This window comes from Mustela lutreola, chromosome 12 (genome assembly GCF_030435805.1).
Source record: "Mustela lutreola isolate mMusLut2 chromosome 12, mMusLut2.pri, whole genome shotgun sequence".
Taxonomy (NCBI): Eukaryota; Metazoa; Chordata; class Mammalia; order Carnivora; family Mustelidae; genus Mustela; species Mustela lutreola.
The window spans coordinates 95873871-95898485 of NC_081301.1; the positions used below are offsets into that span (position 1 = coordinate 95873871).

Sequence of the window (24615 nt, forward strand, 5' to 3'; positions counted from 1 at the left end):
AGGACAGCCCAGAGGAAGGTGTCCTTGTTCGCCCTGTTTTAGAGTTAAGAAAACCGAGGCTCGCGGAAGGGATATTGCTTGCCCACCATCTCGGGGGTGGGAGTGGTTGGTTAGATACGAGCGGGTGTGCAGCCCAAGATCCTCACTGGGAAGCCCAGGCCCCTTTGCTTAACTGAAGATGGAGGAGAGGAAGGATCTGTGACGGTCAGTCAAGCTGCTTAAAAGAAGAAACGATCTTCGTTTTCTCGGTGGAGACTGATTGGACACAGGTGCAGAGAGAAAGCGAGCCTCCTGCGCTAGCTGGACCCGAGTCGGTAGAAGAGGGGGGCGGAGTTCAGCAGGAAATGCTCACGGGCACGCTGGGTGGGATCGTGGCAGTGTGAGAAGCGGTAACTGGTGAGAAGGGGAGAGAAGTGGGTGACCGGGGAACACCTGTGTTCCTCCACAAGTGACGTCAGTGAACTGAAACGCGAGCTGCTCCAGGCTGCTCCCCAGGTCAGCAGCATTAGCATTCCTTGGGAGTTACATGGAAATACAGATCCTGGATCCATCCCCCCTCCTGAGTCAGAATATGCATTTTAACGAGACATCGCCCCCCCACCCCACACAAGCATATTTGAAAGTTTGAGAAGCGCCTAGTAATACTGTGCAGAGTAGTGATTTCTTCACTGGCCACAAGATGTCGTTGTTAGCCCAGGATAGCCCCCTAGTGTGTCGACCATTCCTGTAATCGTGTCTCAATGATCCAGTTGGGAAAGTTGAAGAATCCAGATTGTGGAAGGCATTACATGTTGGTCCAGGGTATTTGGGTTTAACATCCAATTACTTTTTACTGGGGTGGAGAAGGAAGACCAAGCTGTGTACCAAGCTGTGTGTGTGTTAAAATGTAACAAAATTTGTCTTTTAACTTTTTGTTTAACCTACAGATGAGTAGTATTACATACATGGATAATGTTGAGAGACTGTCACCACCACCCATCTCCCTTACTCTTTTCATCTTGTAAGACTGAAACTTTAGAACTTGTCATTCCCCACTCCCTTAGTCCTTGGCAATCATTGTTCTGCTTCCTGTCTCTGAGTTTGCGGTCTCTAGGTACTGCATATAAATGGACTCATACATATTTGTTTTTTTGTGACTGGTTTATTTCACTTACCATAATACCCTCAAGGTTTGTCCATATGGTAGCATAATGCAGAATTTCCTTTTTTCTTCAGGCCAGATAATATTCCTTTGTATGAATATACCACATTTTATTTATCCTTTCATCTGTCAGTGGCTGTTTGGGTTACTTCCATATTTTCGCTATTGTCAATGATGCTCGTATCAACATATGTGTGTAAATCTCTCTTTTGAGACCCAGCTTTCCGTTCTATTGGATATGGGGGGGGGTGGCACGAATTCCTGTCTCTTCAAAGGTCTTCTAGCTGGACTAAGAATCAAATAGACAGAAGACAGAAAAACAGGAGAAATTAAAATTTAATAGGCATACATTTAAGGAATCCACATAGGTATGAAAAGACTAGCAAAATGAGGTACGTATGTCATTCTGGATGAAGGAAAATGGGCTTGGGGTCTGGGACTTCAGAGGAAAGGAATGCATTTCACAGGGCAGTAAAAAGAGCAGATGTTTAGTGATTAGATGTTTGCCGTACCATTCAGATGGGTGGCTCAGATAAAATTTATCTGTTAATAACTCTTATTCTGGAGAAGACCCTCATTTTAAGTTGTTCTCTGTGGTTAAAGGAGCACAAAATTTTCTCTTGATCCTGGAGGGTCTCAAGTGCCTTTAGCACAAAATAATCGATATGCCAAAGTGGCACAGTTTGGGAGAGGTCTGTTTTGACCCCTGCAGATGTATACCAAGAAGTGGAATTGCTGGAATCTGTTTTTGATTTGTTGAGGAACTCCCACCTCTATACTGTTTTCCACAGTGACTGTACCATTTTACATTCACGCCAACTGCAGGAGGGTTCCAATTTTTCTACATCCTCAGCAATATTGGTTTTTTTTTCCTTTTTTTTTTTTTTGATAGTAGCCATTCTGATAGGTGTGAGGTCAGTTCCCTAATGATTAGTGATATTGATCATCTTTTTATGTATTTATTCGCCATCTTTTTGGGCCAGTCTCAGCCTGTCTGTGGTAATGCTATTGAATAGAATTGCCTGGAACCAGTGAGCTTCCCAGGGACCTTTCACTTTTCCAAACCTATGTTATGATTGGACTGAACCTTGTGGTTCTTATGGTTGCAAGACGTTCTTCAACAAGAACCTTTAGAAAGCTTTGAAGAAAAATGTAGTTTATTATTTACGAGCCCTGGAGTACAAGACATCTCCTGGGGTCCACACTATCAGGTCATTAGTGCAGAGAGGGAGACGGAATGAGAGAATAGGACTAGGTTCTGCTTTTATTGGTGTTGAGGGTGAGGGTCTAGAGTTTCCAGGGTTCGGTCTTCATTGGTAAACTTAAAATGTAAGAATAAGAATATAAACACAGGAAGAGAAAAAAACAAGTGGCCCAAATGGTCAGTTAGTGAAATTAACTAAGATCTCTAAAGCAAAAGGATTCTCAGTGTGGGAACGCAGCCTAGCTCTTTAGTCCTGTCGCTGGCAGTGTGTTTATTAGAAATAGTTTTCTTCAAAGGGGATGAAGCAGATGCCTCTGCATTCAAAGCTTAAGTCAGGCACTTGCTTTAGGATAAGAAAAGCCAACTGTTAGGTCTTATGTTGTAGTCAGTCTTCTATCCTCTTTGGAGAAATGTCTGTTTAAGTCCTTTGGCCATTTTTGAACAGGTTGTTTGGCTTCTGTTGCTTTAGGGGTACTTACAGATGTGGAAATTAAACTTTTATCATACATGATTAGCAAATATCTTTTCTCATTCTATGGGTTGCCTTTTTATTCTCTTGTTAGTGTCTTACGTTGTATAGTTCTTTATTTTTTTATTTTTATTTTTTTTTAAAGATTCTATCCATTTACCTGACAGAGATCACAAGTAGGCAGAGAGGCAGGCAGAGGGACAGAGGCAGGCAGAGGAAAAGGGGGAGCAGGAACCCTGCCAATCAGAAAGCCTAACGTGGGGCTCGATTCCAGGACCCCGGGATCATGACCCGAGCCAAGGCAGAGGCTTTAACACTTAGCCACCCAGGCGCCCCATAATTCTTTAAAATGTTCATGAAATCCAGTTTGTCTATTTTTTTCTTTTGTTATCTGTGCCTTTGCTGCTATGTCCAAGAAATCATTGCCCTAGCCAGTGTTATAAAGCTTTTATGCAATGTTTTCTTAAGAGTTTTGTTTTAGGTCTTACGTTTAGATGTTTAATCCAATATGAGTAATTTTTGTATGTGCTGTTAGGGAAGGTTCCAACTTCATTCTTTTGCATGTAGATAGTTTTTCCAGCACCATTTGAATCGTATTGGCAAGCTTGTCAAAAAATCGTGTGATCACACACGTGAGGGTTCATTTCTAGGTTCTCTTATTCCATTTCATTCATCTATCTGTTGTCTTTATGCAGATACTACAGTGTTTTGATGACTATACCTTTCAGTTTTGAAATCAGGAGGTGTGAGTCCTCCAACTTTGTTCTTTATCAAGATTATTTTGGCTATTTCAGATCCCTTGAGATTCCGCATGAATCTTAGGATGGGTTTTTCTATTCCTGCAAAAAACCTCATTGGAATTTTGGTGGAGATTGCATTGAATCTGTAGATTGTATGGGAATAATATCGACATTTTAATAATATTATTTTCTAATCCATTAACATGAGCTGTGTTTCTGTTTATATCAAATTTAATTTTTTTTCAGCGATGTTTTATGGTTTTTATTGTACAACTCTTTCACCTTCCTAAGGTAAATTCCTTCCTAAGGTTAATTCCTAAGTATTAATAGTTTTTGATGCTGTTGTAAATGGAATTGTTTTTGTAATCTGCCTTTCAGATTGTTCATTGTTGGTTTATAGTGATTCATCTGAGTTTTGTGTGGTGATTTCGTATCCTGATACCTTGCTGAGTTCATTTAACACTTGTTTTTGTGGAATCTTTGAGGTTGTGTACACATAAGATTATACCATCTGTAAACACAGATAATTTTACTTCCTTTCCAATTTGGATGTCTTTTATTTCTATTTCTTGCCTAATTGCTCTACTGAGAATTTCTAGAACCATGTTTCATTGGTGAAAGTGGACATCCTTATCTTTTTTCATACATGGCTTTTATTTTATAATTGTTTTTTTTTTTTTTTTTTTTTTTTTTTTTTTTTAAAGATTTTATTTATTTGTCAGAGAGAGCGAGCGAGAGCGAGCACAGGCAGACAGAGTGGAAGGCAGAGTCAGACGGAGAAGCAAGCTCCCTGCGGAGCAAGGAGCCCGATATGGGACTCGATCCCAGGACGCTGGGATCATGACCTGAGCCAAAGGCAGCTGCCTAACCAACTGAGCCACCCAGGCGTCCCCATACATGGCTTTTATTATGTTGGGATAATTTTCTTCTATTTCTAGTTTTTTAAAATATGTTATCATTAAAGTGTGTTAAATTTTGTCAAATGCTTTTTCTGCATTTTCCCTTCTTTCTGTTAATGTGGTATATTACATTGATCCATTGTTCTATTTTGAACCATCCTTATATTCCAGAAATAAATCCCCCTTGGTCATGATGTGTAATCCCTTTAATATGCTTATTTTTATTTACTACTAATTTGCTGAGAGTTTTTACATTAATACTGAGAAATAATACTGGTCTGTAGGAAGCTGTGCTGGCCTGATAAATGAATTACAAGGTGTTCTCTTTTAAACTTTTTGGAGAAGTTTGGAAAGGATCAGTTAATTTTTATTTAAATGTTTGATAGAATTCACTCGTAGTTATCAGATTCAGGGCATTTTCTTTGTTAGAGATGCTTTTATTATGGATTCAATCATACTAGTTATAAGTCTATTCAAATTTCTTATTTCTTTGTGATTTAATCTTCATAGGTTTTTTGTTCCTAGGAATTGAGCCATTCCAGATAGGTTATCCAGTGTATTGGCATACTGCTATTTGTAATACTCGCATAGCCCTTTTTATTTTTGTAGAATTGCTCACGGCGCTACTTTCATTTCTGACTGTAGTAATTTGTGTCCTGTTTTGTTTTTAAGTAAACTCTACACCCAACATGGGGTTTGAATTCATGACCAACATCAAGATCAGGAGTCCCATGCTCTATTGCCTAAGCCAGCTAGGTGCCCCTTATCTGTCTTTTTTAGTCCATCTAGCTAAAGTTTTTGTCAATTTTATTGATCCTTTCAAAGAGTCAACTTTTGGTTTCATTATATTGCCTCTTTCATTTCTCTCTATTCTAATCTTTATTATCTTTTTCTTTTGGCTAGCTTTGGTTTAGTTCATTCTTTTTCTAGTTGTGATATTAGGTTGTTGGTTTGGGATCTTAAATTTTAAGTATGTATAGTTATGAATGCCCCCCTTCGTACATCTTCTGCTGCTTCCCTTGAATTCTGGCATATTGTATTTTCGTTTTTGTCTTTTAAGTATTTGCTCATTTCCCCTGCAGTTTCTTCTTGAGTCTATTCTTTAAAAATGTGTTAATTTCCGCAGTTTTGTGAATTTTTCAGTTTTCCCCTCTGTTATTGATATCTAACCTCATTCCACTGTGGTTGGAGAAGATGCTTTGTATGGATGAGTATAGTGAAAATACATAAAGACTTAATTTGTTGCCCAGTATCTGATATGTCCTGGAAAATGTCCCATGTGCACTTATGAATAATTTATATTTGTCTGTTAGATCTGTGTCTTTTTTTTTTTTTTAAGATTTTATTTATTTTACTTGACAGACAGAGATTACAAGTAGGCAGAGAGAGAGAGGAGGAAGCAGGCACACTGCTGAGCAGAGAGCCAGATGCGGGGCTCAGTCCCAGGACCCTGAGATCATGACCTGAGCCGAAGGCAGAGGCTTTAACCCACTGAGCCACCCAGGTGCCCCAGATCTGTGTCTTGTGTAGAATGTTCTGTATATGTCTGTTAGCTCTAATTGGTTTATTGTGTTATTTCTACTACTACTATTTCCTTATTTATCCTCTGTCTAGTTGTTCTGTACATTATTGTGAGTGGGGTATTGAAGTCTCCAATTATTATTTTGTTTTTTATTGAGGTGTAGTCGACATAGAAAATTAAATTAGTTTCAGGTGTACAACATAATGATTTGGTCTTTGTACATATTACAAAAGGATTATGACACTAAGTTAAATTAACATCCATACACAGAATTACAAGGTCTTCCTGGGTTAGGAACTTTTGAGATTTAGTAGCCTATCAACCTTCAAATGTATAATACATTATTAATTAAAGTTATCATGCTGTACATTATATCCCCGGGCCTTTCTAAGTTTATTACTGGAAGTTTGTGCCCTTTGACCACCTTCACCCATTTTCCCAAACCCGCTCACCCTTGCCCCTGGCAACCATCAATCTACTCTGTATTTCTATGAGCTTAGGGTTTTTAAGATTCTACATAAAAGTGAGATCATATAGTATTTTTCTGTCTAATCTGACCTAATTCATTAAACATAATGCCTTCAAGAACCATCCATGTAGTCACAAATGGCAGGATTTTCTTCTTTTTATGTGACTGTCATTCACTTTTATAATATACACCACATCTTTGTTCATTTATCTGTTGACAGTTAAGTTGTTTCCATGTCTTGGCTATTGTAAATAATTCTGCAGTGAACATAGGATGACTATATCCTACTGAGTTAATGTTTTTGTTTCATTCAGATAAATACCCAGAAGTGGAATTGCTGGTTCTTATGGTATTTCTATTTTTAATTTTTTGAGGAAACTTCATACTGTTTTCTATAGTAGTATGGCAATTTATGTTACTACCAACACTGCAGAAGGATTCCTTTTTCTACACATTCTTGCCAACTGTGTATTTCTTGTGTTTATGGTAATAGCCATTCTGACAGGTATGAGGTAATCCACCTCATGGTTTTGACTTGCATTTCTATGATGGCTAGTGACGTTGAGAATCTTTTGTATGTATCTGTTGGCCAGCTGTATATTTTCTTTGGAAAAATTTCTATTCAGATTTTCTTCCCCCTTCCCTTTTTTTGGGGTGGGGGTGGGAGAGAGTACATGTGTGGGGCGGGGAGAGAGGCAGCTGGAAAAGGGGAGGAGATAATCTTTTTTTTTTTTTTTTAAAGATTTATTTATTTGAGAGAGAAAGAGAGAGCACAAGCAGGCAGAGTGACAGGCAGAGGCAGAGGGAGAAGCAGGCTACCCGCTGAACAAGGAGCCTGATTCAGGATTCGATCCCAGGACCCTGGAATCATGACCGGAGCTGAAGGCAGCTACTTAACTGACTGAGCCCCGAGTCATCCCATATCTGCCCATTTTTTTAAACAGATTTTTTTTCTTTTGCTACTGAGTTATATGAATTCTTTATATATTTTGGCTGTTAACCCCTTGGCAGATAACCTGTTTTGCAGATATTTTCTCCCATTTCATAGTAAGCCTTTTCATTTTCCTGATGATTTAATTGGCTGTAGAGAAATTGTTTAGTTTGATGTGGTCCCACTTGTTGATTTTTGCTTTTGTTGCAGTTGCTTTTGATAGCAAATTAAAAAAGTCAGCACCAAGACTGGGGAGTTTACTGCCTCTGCTTTCTTCTAGGAGTTTCATAGTTTCAGGTCTTATCTTCAAGTCTTTAGCCCATTGTGAGGTAATTTTTGTGTATTGTGTAAGGTCGTGGTCCAGTTTCATTCTTTTACATTGACTACCCAGTTTTCCCACTTTTGTTTAAGAGACCATTCTTTTGCCATTATATATCCTTGACTGGTCATAAATTAATTGACCATATGTGCATTTGTTTATTTCTAGGTTCTTTGTTCTATTGATTTGTATGTCTGTTTTTATGTCAATACCATAATATTTTGATCACTATAGCCTGTAATATAGTGTGAAATCAGGAAGTGTGACGCCTCCAGCATTGTTCTTTCTCAGAATGGTTTTAGTTATTTGGGGTCTTTGTGCTTCCATACACATGTTAGGATTGTCTTTTCTATTTCTATGAAAATGCCATTGGAATTTTGATGGGGAATATGTTGAATTTGTAGATTGTTTTGGGTAGTATGAATGTTTTTTTTTTTTTTTTTTTTTTAAAGATTTTATTTATTTATTTGACAGAGAGAGATCACAAGTAGGCAGAGGCAGGCAAAGAAAGAGAGAGGAGGAAGCAGGCTCCCTGCCGAGCAGAGAGCCCGATGCGGGACTCGATCCCAGGACCCCGAGATCATGACCTGAGCCGAAGGCAGTGGCTTAACCCACTGAGCCACCCAGGTGCCCCAGTATGAATGTTTTAACAATATTAGTTTTTCCAATCCATGAACATGTGCCTTCAGTTTCTTTCACCAATGTCTCATAGTTTTCAGGGTACAGATTTTTACTTCCTCGCTTAAATTTATTCCTAGATATTGTACTCTTTTTTTTTTTTTAAAGATTTTATTTATTTATTTGACAGACAGAGATCACAAGAAGGCAGGGAGGCAGGCAGAGAGAGAGGAAGGGAAGCAGTCTTCCCTCAGAGCAGAGAGCCCCTTACCTGTTTTAGAAGTTAGAGTTAAGGGTTGTTGGATGGCTCAGTTGATTAAGTATCTGACTTTTGATTTTGGCTCAGGTCTTGATCTCAGGGTTGTGAGTTCAAATCCCATGTTAAGATCCACACTGGGCATGGAGCCTACTTAGAAAAATAATTTGAGATGTCTTGGGATATCAGACATTCAGTTTGGAATATTTTAAACGTTCCAGCTTGAAAAGACATTTTAATGTTGCAAAGTATTCTTATTATAATTTATTTTACAATTGTTTGTAATAGGTAGAAATATAGTAGTATATTTTCATTAGCTTTGTGTTAATTTGAGATTAAAAATTAGTGTTAGTAGGCATATTGGTTTTGAGAAAAATCAGGCAGTTTTCAAGAGAAAAAAGTAAGAAAGAAAAAAGAAAAAAGTAAGGGCGCCTGGGTGCCTCAGTTGTTAAGCATCTTCCTTAGGCTCCAGTCATGATCTCAGTGTCCTGGGATCGAGCCCTGCATCAGGCTTCCTGCTTGGCAGGAAGCCCCTGCTTCTCCCTCTCCCACTCTTTCTGCTTGTGTTCCCTCCCTCGCTCTGTCTCTCTGTCAAATAAATAAATAAAATCTTTACCAAAAGATAAAAATAAAAAAGAAGACAAAATAGGAATAGTTTCAGAAATTTAGTTATTAGATAAAACACTTGTTAGTGATTTCTTCATTGGAGTAATTATTGGTTATATTTGCTTTTTAGAAAATCACTTCGAGAAATGTATCAATCAGATTCTGAGGGATGGGCCTCTTCAAAAGATCTGAGAAGTCATCTTGGAAATTTAGAATCAGAACTTCTTTTTCTAAGCACACTTACTGGCATCAGTATAAGAAATTACTCCATGAAGACAGAGGTCCTAACAAACACTGAGAAGACAGAGAAGAGTAAGTATTAATTTTAATTTTGAAGTGATGTTGAAGCTTATCTTATTATGCATAAGAAATTGGCTGTAATGGCATTGAATTAAAGTTCTATAGGGTAGGGGCACCTGGGCTGCTCATTCGGTTAAGGGTTCAACTCTTGATTTTGCCTCAGGTCATAATCTCAGGCTCGTGGGATCGAACCCTGTGTTGGGCTCCACACTCACTGGATTCTCTCTCTCCCTCTGACTTCTCTCCGTGCTCTCCCATGGGTTTTCTCCCTCTCTCTAAAAATAAATAAATGTTTAAAAAAAAATTGTGTAAGATAACTGTATGACCTTCTGTATGACTGTGTGGTTGTGGTAAACTTGTTTTGTCACGTATCTTGAACATCACAGTGTGCATAATACTCTTTAAAAGCTGTCTGAGGTAGATATTAAGGAAGACACAGGCTTTATCATTAAGTATCTTAATACAAGTAATAAGTAAGTGAAAGAACAACAGTACCATTAATTTGTAAATCTTTTTTTTTTTTTTTAAATATTCATTTGCGAGAAAGAGAGAGAGCGCACAAGCAGAGGGAGAGGAGGAAGGGTGTCTCCTGAGCTGGGAGCCCAATGTGGGGCTCAAACCCAGGCCCTGGAAATCATGACCTGAGCCGAAGGCAGATACTTAACCTATTTGAGTGACCTAGGCGCCCCTAATTTGTAAATCGTAAGAGTTGTTCACAGTATGCGGTTCAGGGCATGCGGTAACTTATAAAAGGAAGCCAATTCAGCTGTGCATTGGAATTTGGGAACTTTGGACCTGGGTGGTTCAGCTGGTTAGGCACCTGCTTTGGCTCAGGTCATGATCCCGGGGTTCTGGGATTGAGTTCTGTATCGGGCTCCCTGCTCAGCATGGAGTCACCTTCTCCTTCTGCCCCCTCCCTGACTTGTACTCACTCTTTCTCAAATAAATAAATAAAATCTTAAAGAAAAAAAAAAGGACACTTTTAGAATTGCTTCCTGACTTTTCCACTGACATAACTAACCCTCATGAAGGGAAGATAGTGAGTTGATCCTCAGAGGGTCTTTGGTAGCTCGCCTCAGTGAAAGTCTGAAATATAAAGAGAAGTGGGTTACAGGAATTTAGACATTTCAGATACTTGAAGAGGTGGAACACAGAGAGGACGGGAGAGTGAGTTTAGGCCAGGGGCCAGTCTTGCTAGTGCAGAAATCTTCATCTTCCCACTTTGAGTCTTCCTAAGTTGACCTCCTCTGCAGAGGTACTTGTGCTGCCTATTCAGGATGTGCTTTTTTTTTTTTTTTTTTGAAGATTTTATTTATTTGAGAGAGAGCATGAGCAGAGGGAGAGAGAGAAGCAGATTCCCTGATGAGCAGGGAGCCCCTTGTGGATAGGCCTTGATCTCATGACTCTGAGGTCATGAGCTGAGCCATGGGCAGATGCTTAACCAATTGAGCCACCCAAGTGCCCCTCAGAATGCTTTTGAGTAGGCTTAATACTGAGCTTCCCCAATGGTTGGCTTAGGTTTTAATTTTTCTGGGTCTGCCAGATTAGTTCCTTTCTCGTAGTATCTAGCTCATCCATCTGATTTCCAGTTTCCAAACTTGTTACTCTCCTTTTTCTTCTTTATTCTTGTAGAGTTGTGCTCTTCTAAAAATATCTTTGTTAGCAAAGTCAAAATAGTGGTTATCTCTTGGGTGGGTAGTATATAGACTCCAGAAGGGCATGAGAGAGCTTTATGGTTTATTTAAAAATTTCTTTATCTTTATCTCAGTTGTAGTTACATGGAAAACACATGTTAAAAAATACTGAGTTGCATTGAAGTATAAAATTTTGAAAGATAACAAGTAAATAGGTGGATTCCATTTAGTGTTTTTAAGTAGAATCAGATAATGTTGAAAAAAACCTCCATCTAACAGTTATAATTCAAACTTGTGTAGGGTAGCATGTTCTTTTTTTTTCTTTTTTTGGAGCGAGAACTGAAATGGGGAAAGGTGCAAAGCGAGAGGGAGAGAGAATCTTAAGCAGATTCCATGCTCAGGGCAGAGCCCAATGCAGGACTTGATCTACAACCCTTAGATCATGACCTGATCTGAAATCAAGAGTTGGATGTTTAACCAACTGAGCCACATGGGTGCTCCTATACTAGCATGTCTTACTATAATCTTTAGTGTAATTGAGAATTAGAAAGTACAAGTTACCTTTAATCCAACTTTGCCAAGGCAAATCAACTTGGTGCACATTCTTTGAGATATTTGCAATGTAAACACTAACATAAACTCTCTGCCATGTACTCACATGTATTAGAAATATTCACAAAAAATTAATAGGCATTTGAAGGAAACTATTTGCAATAAAACTTTTTTTTTCTGATTTATAGGTATAACGAAAGTTCTACAGAGACACAGATTATCAGGAAATTGCCAAATGATTACATTTCAACTTGAATTTCAGATTCTGGAAATCCAGGTAAATGGAGTCTGTTGTAGTAATAGAGATTCTGTTGTGATTAAGCGTTTCCCATACCCCAGCCTTCAGTAGTGGCTGAGCTGAGGAGGGATTCGTGAACCAGAGCCCTCTTGTAGTACATACGCTTGTACAAAGTGATACCATTTTTGTAGTATAACCACTCTGGCAACTGCATATGAGAGGATCATTGCTGAAGGTCTAGATGCTCTATTGGAAGGCAGATAGCAAGTTCCTCCTTGTTTCTCAGAGCAGGCCCCAAGGTCATGGGAACAGTCCTGGATACCCTCATATGCCAGCCATGTATTATTTATTAGTTATCTGCTGATGCTTAACAAATTTTCCCAAAATTTAATGCTTTCGAATAAGAAAATGTTTATCTCACCCATTTTCTGTGGATCAGAGATTTGAGAGCAGCTGATTTGCATGTTCTTGCTCAGGGCCTTTCATGAAGTTCTGGTCATTTGGAGAATGACCAAATGAAGCAGCCACCTGAAGACTGTTCGGGGTGGCAGCTTAGACTCCAAAGTGGTTTGTGGTTACTCAACAGATTACACTGGACAGCTAAGACACAATGCAGGAGCAAGACACTTCTGGCTAAGACTTTGCATAAAATCAGGAAGCAGAATGATAATGTGCAGCATATGGCCAGGGTTGGGCAGAACAAGGTCAGAAACGTTCAAGAAGAGTGAGATCCAGGCATAATTTCAAGAATTGACTTGGCCTAGGCAAACAGATAGCAGAAAACAGTTCAACCAGTTTGTTTTGTGAACTTGGCCTATGAGGAGTATGTGTAAAGGAAACTCACAGGGAAGGGAGGGCAGACTATCTTGGCTTCAACTTATCAGATAACCAAAGCAGATGTGATCAGTTGTCATAACCCAAGTCCTCTGGACAACAAGCTTGCTTATATTCATAGTCATGTACCAGAATTCCTGGTTCCAGTCCTCAGCCACAAAAACAGCCGTAAGTTCTCCCGTTTTGTATGGAACAAGGATTGATGTCAGATAGTCAGGACCCTGCCTCCTTAAGGTGTTAGATAGCCACCCCAACTAGTCAAGAGTGCCTGCTTCCAAGTATCTGGGCTAGACGTTTTGCTTCTTGAGAACTCTTTGCAGTCCATATCCATGGTTGCTGCCACTGGCCCTGGCAGACTGGGAAAGGGCTTTGGGGTGTCTGGGCCCCTCATCTGATGACAGAGCTCCCAGCTTGCTCCCACCTCAGAGCATTCTCCCTTCAACACTACCGAGGTGATTAAGAGCATTCAGAGTGTATCCTTGCCAAGGCTAGTCGAGCAGGAAGTGACACGGGGCATGGATGATGAGTGCCCTTAGGGGAAGTAAACATTTCCAGGTTATCACCAGGCCTGTGCAGGGTCTGTGCAGGGTCACCAAGGTGAAATTATTGTTCTGCATGACCTCAGAGATCATCTGCTGAAGACTGAAAAAGAATGTGGATACAAATGGATTGGTCTCATTTGGGATAGTCTGTGTCAGGACCCGTGCTTCTCTTTTGGATAGCCCAGGAGCTCCTGGATGTTGTCTCATCGCAAAAGGTTGCATAGGCATACCAACTGAATTTTTTCTCTTTGCAGCTAATATGATCTTAAATTCAGAGTGGTGATACACCACATACTTACCTGCTTCTTGGCCTCCATTAATAGGCCAGGCCTATAGTCCATATCAGGTTGATGGAGTCATAGGCCCAAAGTCCATCTCCGTGTGTGAGGACATTTGTACTGGCAGTGTATACATTGCCCCAGAAACTGCTGAGGCGCATCCTAGTAGCCTTGGGGTTGTATAGGCTATTTCTGCTATTAGTCTTTGTCTTTTACACAGTCATTGCAGCAGTTATCTGGAGAGTACTAGACGATTGGCAAAGCTAGGTTCGTCCTTGGGAGGCTTAACCATAAGTCCAACTGAAGTTGACCTGAACCAACTGCTCATTGAAGCTGTACATTCCACAATGGGTTGTCCCCAAAGATTGATTAGCCTGTTCATTAGGAGGACTATGGCCTAAGAAATAAAATAGACTGCAGTTGTATTTTTTTAAAAAATATTTTATTTATTTATTTGAGAGAGAGACAGTGAGAGAGAGCATGAGCGAGGAGAAGCAGACACCCCATGGAGCTGGGAGCCTGATGTGGGATTTGATCCTGGGACTCCAGGATCATGACCTGAGCTGAAGGCAGTCGCTTAACCAACTGAGCCACCCAAGCGCCCTAGACTGCAGTTTTGTAACTTCATTTTAAGTTGTGTATTTTGGTCACTTAAGCCTCTGAAGGAAACGGTTGTCTGATCCCATTATGAATCAGATCAAGGATAACATCACAGTTTGGGGATATATTTTATCTCTGAAGAATGGCTACAGCCTCACCCAAAGCATTCTGTGCTTGAACTGACACTGGGAAACTCCCATAGGACTTGCTGGTCCTATGTGGCTGTGTGAGGTAGTACAGACAAGACTGGAGCCATGTGGGCCTTGCTGCAGTGAACATGTTCCCTGCCTTCCACTGGGCAGTGGTGGCACCAGTCCATAGCTAATGTTGTTATTAATAATATATTGAGCTTAACATTATGATCCCATACCACCAAAGCATGATTGTAAATTTTGTAACCATTTCGTAATGGCTTAAAGTGTACTATTATCTCACATGCTGAATAAATTAGAATTAGTTGAGCTACTTATGACAGAAAACTTAAAGGCAGATCAAAGTACTAGAAGTTTCTCTATTGCTTAAACAAATTTTTTTTTTAAATTTTTTGGTTTTTCTTTTCTTTTTCTTTAAACCAAATTGTAAGGTAAGTTTTCTAGAGCTAGTATGGTGACCTCATGAATATCAGGCTCTGCCATTACCCATGTGACTTCCAAATCATGGTGTGATGATCAATTGAGCACTTCAGGTATTGGGCAGGGGGATGGGCAATCAAGGGCTTAGCTTTTCTAGCTTTCTGGAAGTTGTAACATCCATCATTCACCTACATTCTATTGGCCAATAACGTCCTGCAAAAGAGGCTGGAAATTCAGTCTTCATTATGCATGGCCATGACACCAGTGAATAATTGGTACAAGAAAGAAGTACAAGTGCTGGGAACGACCAGTAGTTCCTGTCTCATGCTTTGGGGGATGCAGGGAAAAAAATCTGATATTCTTTGATAGATGAAGAACACAGTAGCTGTTGAATCTCTAAAGACATGTAAGTTGTTATTGTTAACATTCAATATAATAGGAATCTTTGAACTGCTCAGTTTTACTTAATTTGCTACAGACTTTCCCTGGCTATGTTAACAAACATTTGGTTTTTCTCTGTGCCTTTCCAAATTTCTGATTTTTCTTGAGGACCAGACTAAATAAGATGTTGCAAACAAACAACTCTCAAATAAGGAAGATTTTAGGAATAAGTCATATGTGGGATTCATGGGGTTTCGTGGAGAAGTAGGAAACAAGGGACTATCTATATTTCTTTGTTGTTTGGAATTCAAATACAATGAGCTGATGAGAATTTTTTTTTTTTTTTAAAGATTTTATTTATTTATTTGTTTGATAGAGAGAAATCACAAGCAGACGGAGAGGCAGGCAGAGAGAGAGAGAGGGCGAAGCAGGCTCCCTGCTGAGCAGAGAGCCCGATGCGGGACTCGATCCCAGGACCCTGAGATCATGACCTGAGCCGAAGGCAGCAGCTCAACCCACTGAACCACCCAGGCGCCCTGATGAGAATTTTTAAAAAGTTATTATTTAATGGTAAATCCTCACATTCTAGGCTTTATTAGTGTAAATATGCCTTTAAACTAGAATCTTAGGAGATGTACATGTAAGTTCTGATAGTACCAGATTGCCTTCTAAAGTGGTTTTACTGTGTTACATGTTGAGCTATATATTTTAGTAATATATATATTATATATATATAAATGTTGAGCATGTAAAATAGTAATAGTTTATAGTTGAGACTAATAGGAAAAAAAGGTGAAGACACAACAAAGCTTCTGTGTTCTTAAATATTTTTTTAATGGAATTTCCACTAGAGGGAGATGTTTAACCACTAGAAAATTGAAAAGTAACCTAAATAATAAAACTATCTTGTTTACAAAGAATACTGTAATAAAATCATAGTAATACAATGTGAGAACCGTAAGTGACCATATAGACTATTAAGCTCATTCCCTTTATTCTAAATACATGAAGGGGGTTTGAATGATTACCCATGTTGTCACAGCTGTTACTCAGAGGTGGTTGGAATATACAGTTCTGTTCTCCAGATTTACTGTCTGTTGTTGTAAGAATGTCAGAATTAACATGTGTCAGTATTCATACTCCATACAGTATAATAAATTAGATCAGTGTCAGTTTGTAGGGAAAATGGCTAAGAATGTTTTTGTAACTACTCTTCCTGAAACCCAGTAAAAACAAAGTGATTCCAGAGTAAGGAAATTTTTAATTCATATCTGGTCTTAGCACATCCTCAACTACTGAGAGCTATTAAAAATAGGGGTGCCTGGGTCACTTAGTCGGTTGTGCATCAACTCTTCATTTTGGCTCAGGTCATGATATCAGGGTCATGGACTGGGCCTCGTGTCAGCTTCCATGCTCAGTGTAGAGTCTGCTTGACCGTCTCTCTCTGCTATTCCTACCGGGTGTGCTCTTGTTCTCTCTCTCTAAAATAAACAAAAAAAATCTTAAAAATGGGGCACCTGGGTTGCTCAGTTGGTTAAGAATCTGCCTTTGGGGGCGCCTGGATGGCTCAGTGGGTTAAGCCGCTGCCTTCGGCTCAGGTCATGATCTCAGGGTCCTGGGATCGAGTCTCGCATCGGGCTCTCTGCTCGGCAGGGAGCCTGCTTCCCTCTCTCTCTCTCTGCCTGCCTCTCCGACTACTTGTGATTTCTCTCTGTCAAATAAATAAATAAAATCTTTAAAAAAAAAAAAATCTGCCTTTGGCTCAGGTCATGATCCCGGAGTCCCAGGATCAAGCCCTGCATCCAGCTCCCTGCCCAGCAGGGAGTCTGCTTCTCCCTCTCACTCCGGTTCTCCCCTGCTAGTGCTTGCTTTCTCGCTCACTCTCTTACGTAAATAAAATCTTTTAAAAACCTAAATAAAATAAAAATAAAATAGACTCTTTGAATGTCACAGCAGTTTGAGAGACAATCAATAGCTAGGGCAGTGTTGAATGATAAATTTCATCTTCATCATAAGGCCAACCATACAAGACTGGGAGAGGAAGCTGTTTCATGTAATGCATAGAAAGTCAGCAAAATTGAAGAAACAGAAGAATTATTTTGAAACTAAAGAAAAAGATAAAACTTTAGAAAAAACTTTGATGAAATGGAGATAATAATTTACTTGAAAGAAAATTAAAGTAATGGCCATAATGATGCTCATTGAACTTGGGAGAAAAATGTACTTCAAAAAAGAAATGGGGGAAAAGAGCATTTGAAACAGTGACAGTTGAATAATACAATAACTTCACTGAAAAATACAGTAGAGGGTTTCAACAGCAAACTAAATAGAGGAAAGGATGAGTGAATTTGAATACAGGGCAGAGGAACAGACCCAATCAGAGAAATAAAAAGAAATAAGAATGAAGAAAGGAAAGGTGACTTAAGGGACTTAAGGGATAAAATCAAGTCAACTGACCCTTGGCATTACAGGAATCTCAGAAGAAAGTAAGATAAAGGGACAGAAAAATTTTTTTTTTCAAAGATTTTATTATTTGACAGACAGAGATCACAAGCAGGCAGAGAGGCAGGCAGAGAGAGAGGAGGAAGCAGGCTCCCTGCTGAGCAGAGAGCCCGATGCGGGGCTCGATCCCAGGACCCTGGGACCGCGACCTGAGCCGAAAGCAGAGGCTTTAATCCACTGAGCCACCCAGGCACCCCAAGGGACAGAAAGTTTATGTGAAGGAATAATGGGTGGAAAATTACCTAGCCTTGGGAGGGAAACCAACATCCAGATCCAGGGATCCCAGAGAGTTCCGAAGAAGATGAACCGAAGCGAGACCAAGACACATCATAATTAAAATGTCAGAAGTTTAAAAATAAGGAGGAAATCTTAAAAGCAACAAGAGAAAGGCAATTGGTTAAATACAAGGGAACCCCTCATTAGACTTTTAGCAGATTTTGCCACAGAAATGTTTCAGGCAAGAAGGGAGTAGCACAAAGTGCTGAAAGAGAACAGTTTCCAACCAAGAATACTCTCCCTGACAAAGTTATTCAGAATTGAAGGAGAGATAGACATTTTCCTGACAAATGAAACCTAGAGTTGACCGCGCTAAACTGGCCTCAGTGATTAATGTTAAAGGGACTTCGTTAAGCTGAAAAGAAAGGGCCCTTATTACTGCATGGAAACATGAAAGTATAAATCCCCTGGTAAATGTAAAAATATAGTAAAAGTAGTAGAATAATCATTTATAAAGCTAGAGTGAAAGTTAAAAAACAAAAGTCGTAAAAATACATGAGTAGTTAAAGTTTACTCATGATAAAAAGACATAAGATTACACGGAAGGAGAGTAAAAATGTAGAGCTTTATTATGTCTTCAAACTTAAGTTTGAAGTTGCTATCACTTAATATAGACTGTTATAAATACAAGTTACATGTAAGTAATCACAAACCAAAAACGTGTAGTAGATACACAGAAGATAATGGGAAAAGGATCTAAGTGTACCACTAAAGAAAGTCAAGCCACAAAGGAAAAGAGTAAGAGAAGAAAGGAACATAGAAACTACAGAAGCAGCCAGAAAACAACAATATGACAATAAGTATGTATCCATTAACTACTTTAAATGTAAAGTGAGTAAATTGTCAAATCAATAGATGGAGAGTGGCTGAATGGATTAAAAACAAGAGCCATCTATACGTGCCTCAGAGAGTCACTTTAGACATAATGGCAAATATACACTAAAAGGATGGATGGAAAAAGGTATTCCATGTAAATGGACCCAAAAGAAAGCTATAGCTGTACTTACATCAGGCAAAATGGACTTTTACGGACGCATAATAGACAAGGGCAACAAAGGGGTTAATAAACATGAGAATTTAACATTTGTAAATATTTGTTTATCCAGGTGGCTCAGTCAGTTAAGCATCTACCTTCAGCTCAGGTTCCCTCCCAGAGTCCTGGGAACAAGTCCCGCATTGGGCTTCCTGCTCAATGGGGAGCCTGCTTCTCCCTCTTCCTGCTGCTCCCTCTTCTTGTGGTCTTTCTCTCTCTCTCTCAAATAAATCAAATCTTAAAAAAAAGTTTGTACCCAAAATAACACTGAAATATATAGCAAATATTAACAGACCTAATGTGAGAAATGGACAGCAGTACAGTAATAGTAGTGGAACTTAATACCCCACTTACATCAATGGATATATCATCCAGACAGAAAATCTGGGGCTTTAACAACAGGTTAGACCAGATGGACTTAACATATACATACAGAACATTCCATTCACAAAAAACAAAACATTCTTCTCAAATGCACAGGGAACATTCTCTAGGATAGATTATATGTTCTATCATAAAAGAAGTATTGAGAGTTTAAGAAGACTAATAGCATCTTTTTTTCTTTCTTATTATTTTTTTAAAGATTTATTTATTTATTTTATTTGAGCGAGAGAGATTGCAAGTAGGCAGAGAAGCAGGCAGAGAGGAGGAAGCAGGCTCCCCGACGAGCAGAGAGCCTGATGGAGGGCTTGATCCCAGGACCCCGGGATCATGACCTGAGACGAAGGCAGAGGCTTTAACCCACTGAGCCACCCAGGCGCCCCACAAGCATCTTTTCTGACCACAGTTGCAAGAACAAGACTATGTGGAGATTAAAAAACATGCTACTAAAAAATTAACAGGCTAACGAAGAAATTAAATGAGAAATAAAATACCTTGGGACAAGGAAAAATAAAAATATGACATGCCAAAGTTATGAGATATAGCAAGAGCATCTTTTTTTTTTTTAAGATTTTATTTATTTATTTGACAGAGAGAGAGAGAGAGATCACAAGTAGGCAGAGGCAGGTAGAGAGGAGGAGGAAGCAGGAAGTAGGCTCCCCACCGAGCAGAGAGCCCCATGTTGGACTTCATCCCAGTACCCTGAGATCATGACCTGAGCTGAAGGCAGAGGCTTAACCCACTGAGCCACCCAGGCGCCCCCAGCAAGAGCATCTTAAGAAAGAAGTTATAGCTGTAAATTTGTACTTAAAGAAATGAGAAAAATTTCAAACAACTTAACATCTTAATGAACTAGAAAATAAGAACAAATGGAACCCGAAGTTGGCAGGGAATAACAAAGCTCAGAGCAGAAATAATTGAAATAAAGTCTAAAAAGTCAGTAGAAAAGACAAATGAAACAAAAAACAGGTTCTTTTGAAAGATAAAGAAAAATAAGCAAACCCTTAGCTAGACTCACCAAGAAACAAAGAGAGGGAACTCCAAATCAGAAGTGAAAGAAGAGCTGTTACAGCTGATATCACAAAAGTAGGATAATAAGAGAATAATACAATTCTATCCCAACAAAATAGACAACCTAAAAGAAATAGATCAAGTCCTATAAACCTACAACCTTCTAAGACTTAGCCAGGAAGAAATGACCTAAAGAAACTGGTAACTAGTAAGAAGATTAAACCTTACAACAAACAAAAGTCCAGGACCAAACAGCTTTAGTGGTGAATTCTACTAAACATTCAAAGAAGAATTAATATCGATCTTTCTTTAATACTTACAAAAAAAAATAGAAGAAGAGGGAAGGCTCATAAATTCATTTTAGGAGGACTGTACTACCCTGATACCCAAACCAAACAAAGACCACAAGAAAAGAAAACTACATGCCAATATCTGCAATGAACATAGATGCAGAAACCCTCAACAAAATATTAGCAAACTGAATTCAACAATACATTCAGAGGATCATACCTCTTAATTAAGTGGGATTGATTCCACAGGTGCAAAGATGGTTTAACAATTACAACAAGGATTGTGATCTACCACATTAACAAAATGAGGGATAAAAATCATATGATTATCTCAATAGATGCAGAAAAGGCATTTGATAAAATTGAAATCCCTTTTTTATACAAACTCCCAAGAAAGTAGGTATAGAGGGAGCATATCTCAACCTAATAAAGGCAGAGATGAGAAACCCAGATCATATTCAATGGTGAAGAGATGAAAGCTTTTCCTTAACCCCCTTGCTGCTTTTATTCAATATAGTATTGGAATTCCTAGCCAGAGCAATTGGGGAAGAAACAGAAATAAAAGGAATTCACATTGGAAAGGAAGAAGTAAAGCTGTCACTATTTGGAGATGATATCATATTCTATATAGAAATCCCTAAAGAATCTACCAAGAGGGGCACCTGGGTGGCTCAGTGGGTTAAAGCCTCTGCCTTCGGCTCAGGTCATGATCCCAGGGTTCTGGGATCGAGCCCTGCATCGGGCTGTCTGCTCCGCGGAGAGCCTGCTTCCTCCTCTCTCTCTCTGCCTGCCTCTCTGCCTACTTGTAATCTCTGTCTGTCAAATAAATAAATAAATAAATCTTTTAAAAAAAAAAAAAAACAGAATCTACCAAGAAATTATTAGAACTAATAAGTGAGTTCAATAAAGTTGTAAGATATTAAAATTAATATACAAAAATCTGTTGTTTTGGGGCACCTGGGTGGCGCAGTGGGTTAAAGCCTCTGCCTTCGGCTCAGGTCATGATCCCAGGGTTCTGGGATCGAGCCCTGCATCGGGCTGTCTGCTCCGCGGAGAGCCTGCTTCCTCCTCTCTCTCTCTGCCTGCCTCTCTGCCTACTTGTGATCTCTGTCAAAAAAAAAAAAAAAAAAAAAAAAATCTGTTGTTTCTATTCACTAATAATGAACTATAAAGAAGAGAAATTGCATTGAAAAAGAACTCCTATAAATCAATTGCAGATTAACCAAACAATTTGATTTAAAAATGGATAGAGGATCTGAATAGACATTTTTTCTTTTTCTTTCTTTCTTTCTTTATTTTTTTTTAAGATTTTATTTATTTATTTGACAGAGATCACAAGTAGGCAGAGAAGCAGGCAGAGAGAGAAAGAGGGGAAGCAGTCTCCCTGCTGAGCAGAGAGCCCGACATGGGGCTCAATCCCTGAACCCTTGGATCATGACCTGAGCTGAAGGCAGAGGCTTAACCTACGGAGCCCCCCAGGTGTCCCTGAATAGACTTTTTTCCAAAGAAGACATACAGATGGCCAAATAGGTACGAAAAAATTGGGGAATGGAGGAAATCCATCGGATGAAATAATCACCTCATACCTATTAGGATGGCAATTATCAAAAAGACAAGTGATAACAAGTATTGGCCAGGATGGAAAGGAAATTCTTGTGTACTATTGGTGGGAATGTAAATTCATGCAGTCAGTATAGAAAAGAATACGGAGGTTCCTTCAGAAATTAAAAATAGAACTGCCATGTGATTCAGCATTTCTACTTTTGGTATTCATCTGAAGGAAACAAAAACACTAAAAAAATATCTGTACCCTCATGTTCATTGCATCACTTATAATAGCCAAGATATGGAAACAACCCACGTATCCATACATAGATAAATGGATAAGAAAATGTGATATATGTACTGGAATATTATTCATCTAATAAAAAAGATTGAGGAGTGCCTGGGTGGCTCAGTTGGTTAAGTGTCTGCCTTGGGCTCAGGTCATTACCCCAGGGTCCTGGGATCACGCCCCACCCAAGGCAGGATCCCTGCTCAGTGGGGAGTTCCTTCTTTTTTTCTCTCTTCCTCTACTCCTCTCCCTAGCTTGTGCTTGCTCTCTCTCCCTCTCTTTCTCTCTCTCTCTCAAATAAATAAATCTTTAAAAAAAGAATAAAAGGTTGCCATTTGTGAGAACATTGAGGGGCTTTAAGATTATTATGCTAAGTGAAATAAGTTAGAAAAAGACAAATACTGTATGATCTCAACCTATATGTAGAATCTGAAAAAGCCAAAACTAAAAAATGACAAAGCTCAAAGATAGAGATCACATTCGTGGTTGCCAGAGGCAGGGTGCTGGGGATATGTCAAAAATAGGTGCAGGGAGTGAAAAGGTACAAAATTTCATTTTTCAGTTCGTCACAGGAATCTAATGTAGAGCACAGCGAGTATAGTTAATACTTCATTGCTTACTTCAAAGTTGCTAAGTGGTTGAATCTTTAAAGTTTTTATTTATCGAGAGAGAGAGTGAGGGTGTGTGAGGGTGTGTGAGAGAGAGAGAGGAGAGAAGGAGAGAAGGAGCAGGGGGAAGGGGAGAGGGAGACATGGGTGTCCGTCCCGGACTCTGAGATCAGGACCTGAGCTGAAGGCAGATTCTCAGCCGACTGAGCCACCCAGACACCCCTGGACCCATCATTCTTAAATTTTAGAGAAGAATGAGAACTATGGGCTTAAGTTAACTGGACCTTGATAGAAAGTATCAGTGGTGTGCTGAGACTTAGGGAGGGGCCTTCAAGTCAGGTTGCAAGATTCCACCCCTCATTACCAACTGGGAAGGAAAGACCAACTTAGCCCTATCACGGGCGGCTGAGAGATGGGAAGAGTTGCTGAAGTAGCTTTCCAGTGGCTGAACAGAATCCTCAAACTGCCAAAAAATCATAGGCTTTATGGTGATAGGATTAATTGCCTTTCCTAATAGTCAAAAGGCCAAAATCCAACACACCCACACATACTCAAGCAAAAGACAAGATGTGCCTCTGAGATTATTATTATTATTATTATTATTTGGTAATGGGTCAATTGATAAATTCACATATCAAATAATTCTTCCATTTGAAGTATATATTGAGTAAATTAAGTATATTCAGAGTTGTACAACCATCACCACTTCAATTTTACAGCATTTTTACCAACTCAAAAGGAAACCCCCCCACTTTTTAAAGTTATTATTTATTTGAGAGAGAGCGTGTATGCCAGGGGGAGGGGCAGAGGGAGAGGGAGCAGACTCCCCGCTGAGCAGGGACCTGACACAGAGCTCCATCCCAGGACCCTGAGACCTGAGCCAAAGGCAGACGCTTAATCAACTAAGCCAGCCAGGTACCCAGGAAACCTCTTAATTTTTATTACCCTTCAGTCCCTCTCTTTCTGCCCAGATCTATGCAACAGCTATGTTTTTTCTCTATGGGTTTTTATATTTTGGACAGTTTGTTTAATTGGAGTCTTCTAATACGTGATCTTTTTGACTGGCTTCTTTCGCTTAAGTCATGTTTTCAGGGTTCTTTCATGTAGTAGGTATAATTACTTCATTCTTTTACTTTTTTGATTGACATTCCATTGTGTGGATGTATCACATTTTGTTATTCATTTATCAGTTGATGGGCATTTTGGCTGTTTTCACCTTTTGGCTGTTATTAATGTTGATATAAATATTCATGTGTACGTTTTTCAGTAGGCATAATTTTTCATTTTTCTTTTTTTAGGAACCTTTTTTTAAGAAAGATCTTATTTATTTGAGAGATAGAGATCACACGTAGGCAGAGAGAGAGGGAGAAGCAGGCTCCCTGCCGAGCAGAGCCTGATGCGGGGCATGATCCCAGGACGCTAAGATCATATCCTGAGCCAAAGGCAGAAGCTTAACCCACTGTGCCACCCAGGTGCCCTGTTTTCATTTTTCTTAGGTGTATATCTAAGAATAGAATTACTGTGTCAAATGGAATGACCAGATGATGACCAATGTGTTAGGCTTTATTTCAGATG

General features: G+C 39.3%; 1 protein-coding gene across 2 annotated transcripts in view; it reads left to right on the forward strand.

Moving 5' to 3' along the window:
- The window catches only part of CENPP (centromere protein P), a 228456-nt gene that overhangs the window by 1129 nt on the left and 202712 nt on the right, over positions 1–24615 (forward strand). For both annotated transcript variants that reach the window (XM_059141097.1, XM_059141098.1), the window contains exons 2-3: positions 9305–9486; positions 11849–11937. In XM_059141097.1, coding sequence (XP_058997080.1) covers positions 9305–9486; positions 11849–11937 — 271 coding nt within the window. The remainder of the gene's footprint in view (positions 1–9304; positions 9487–11848; positions 11938–24615) is intronic.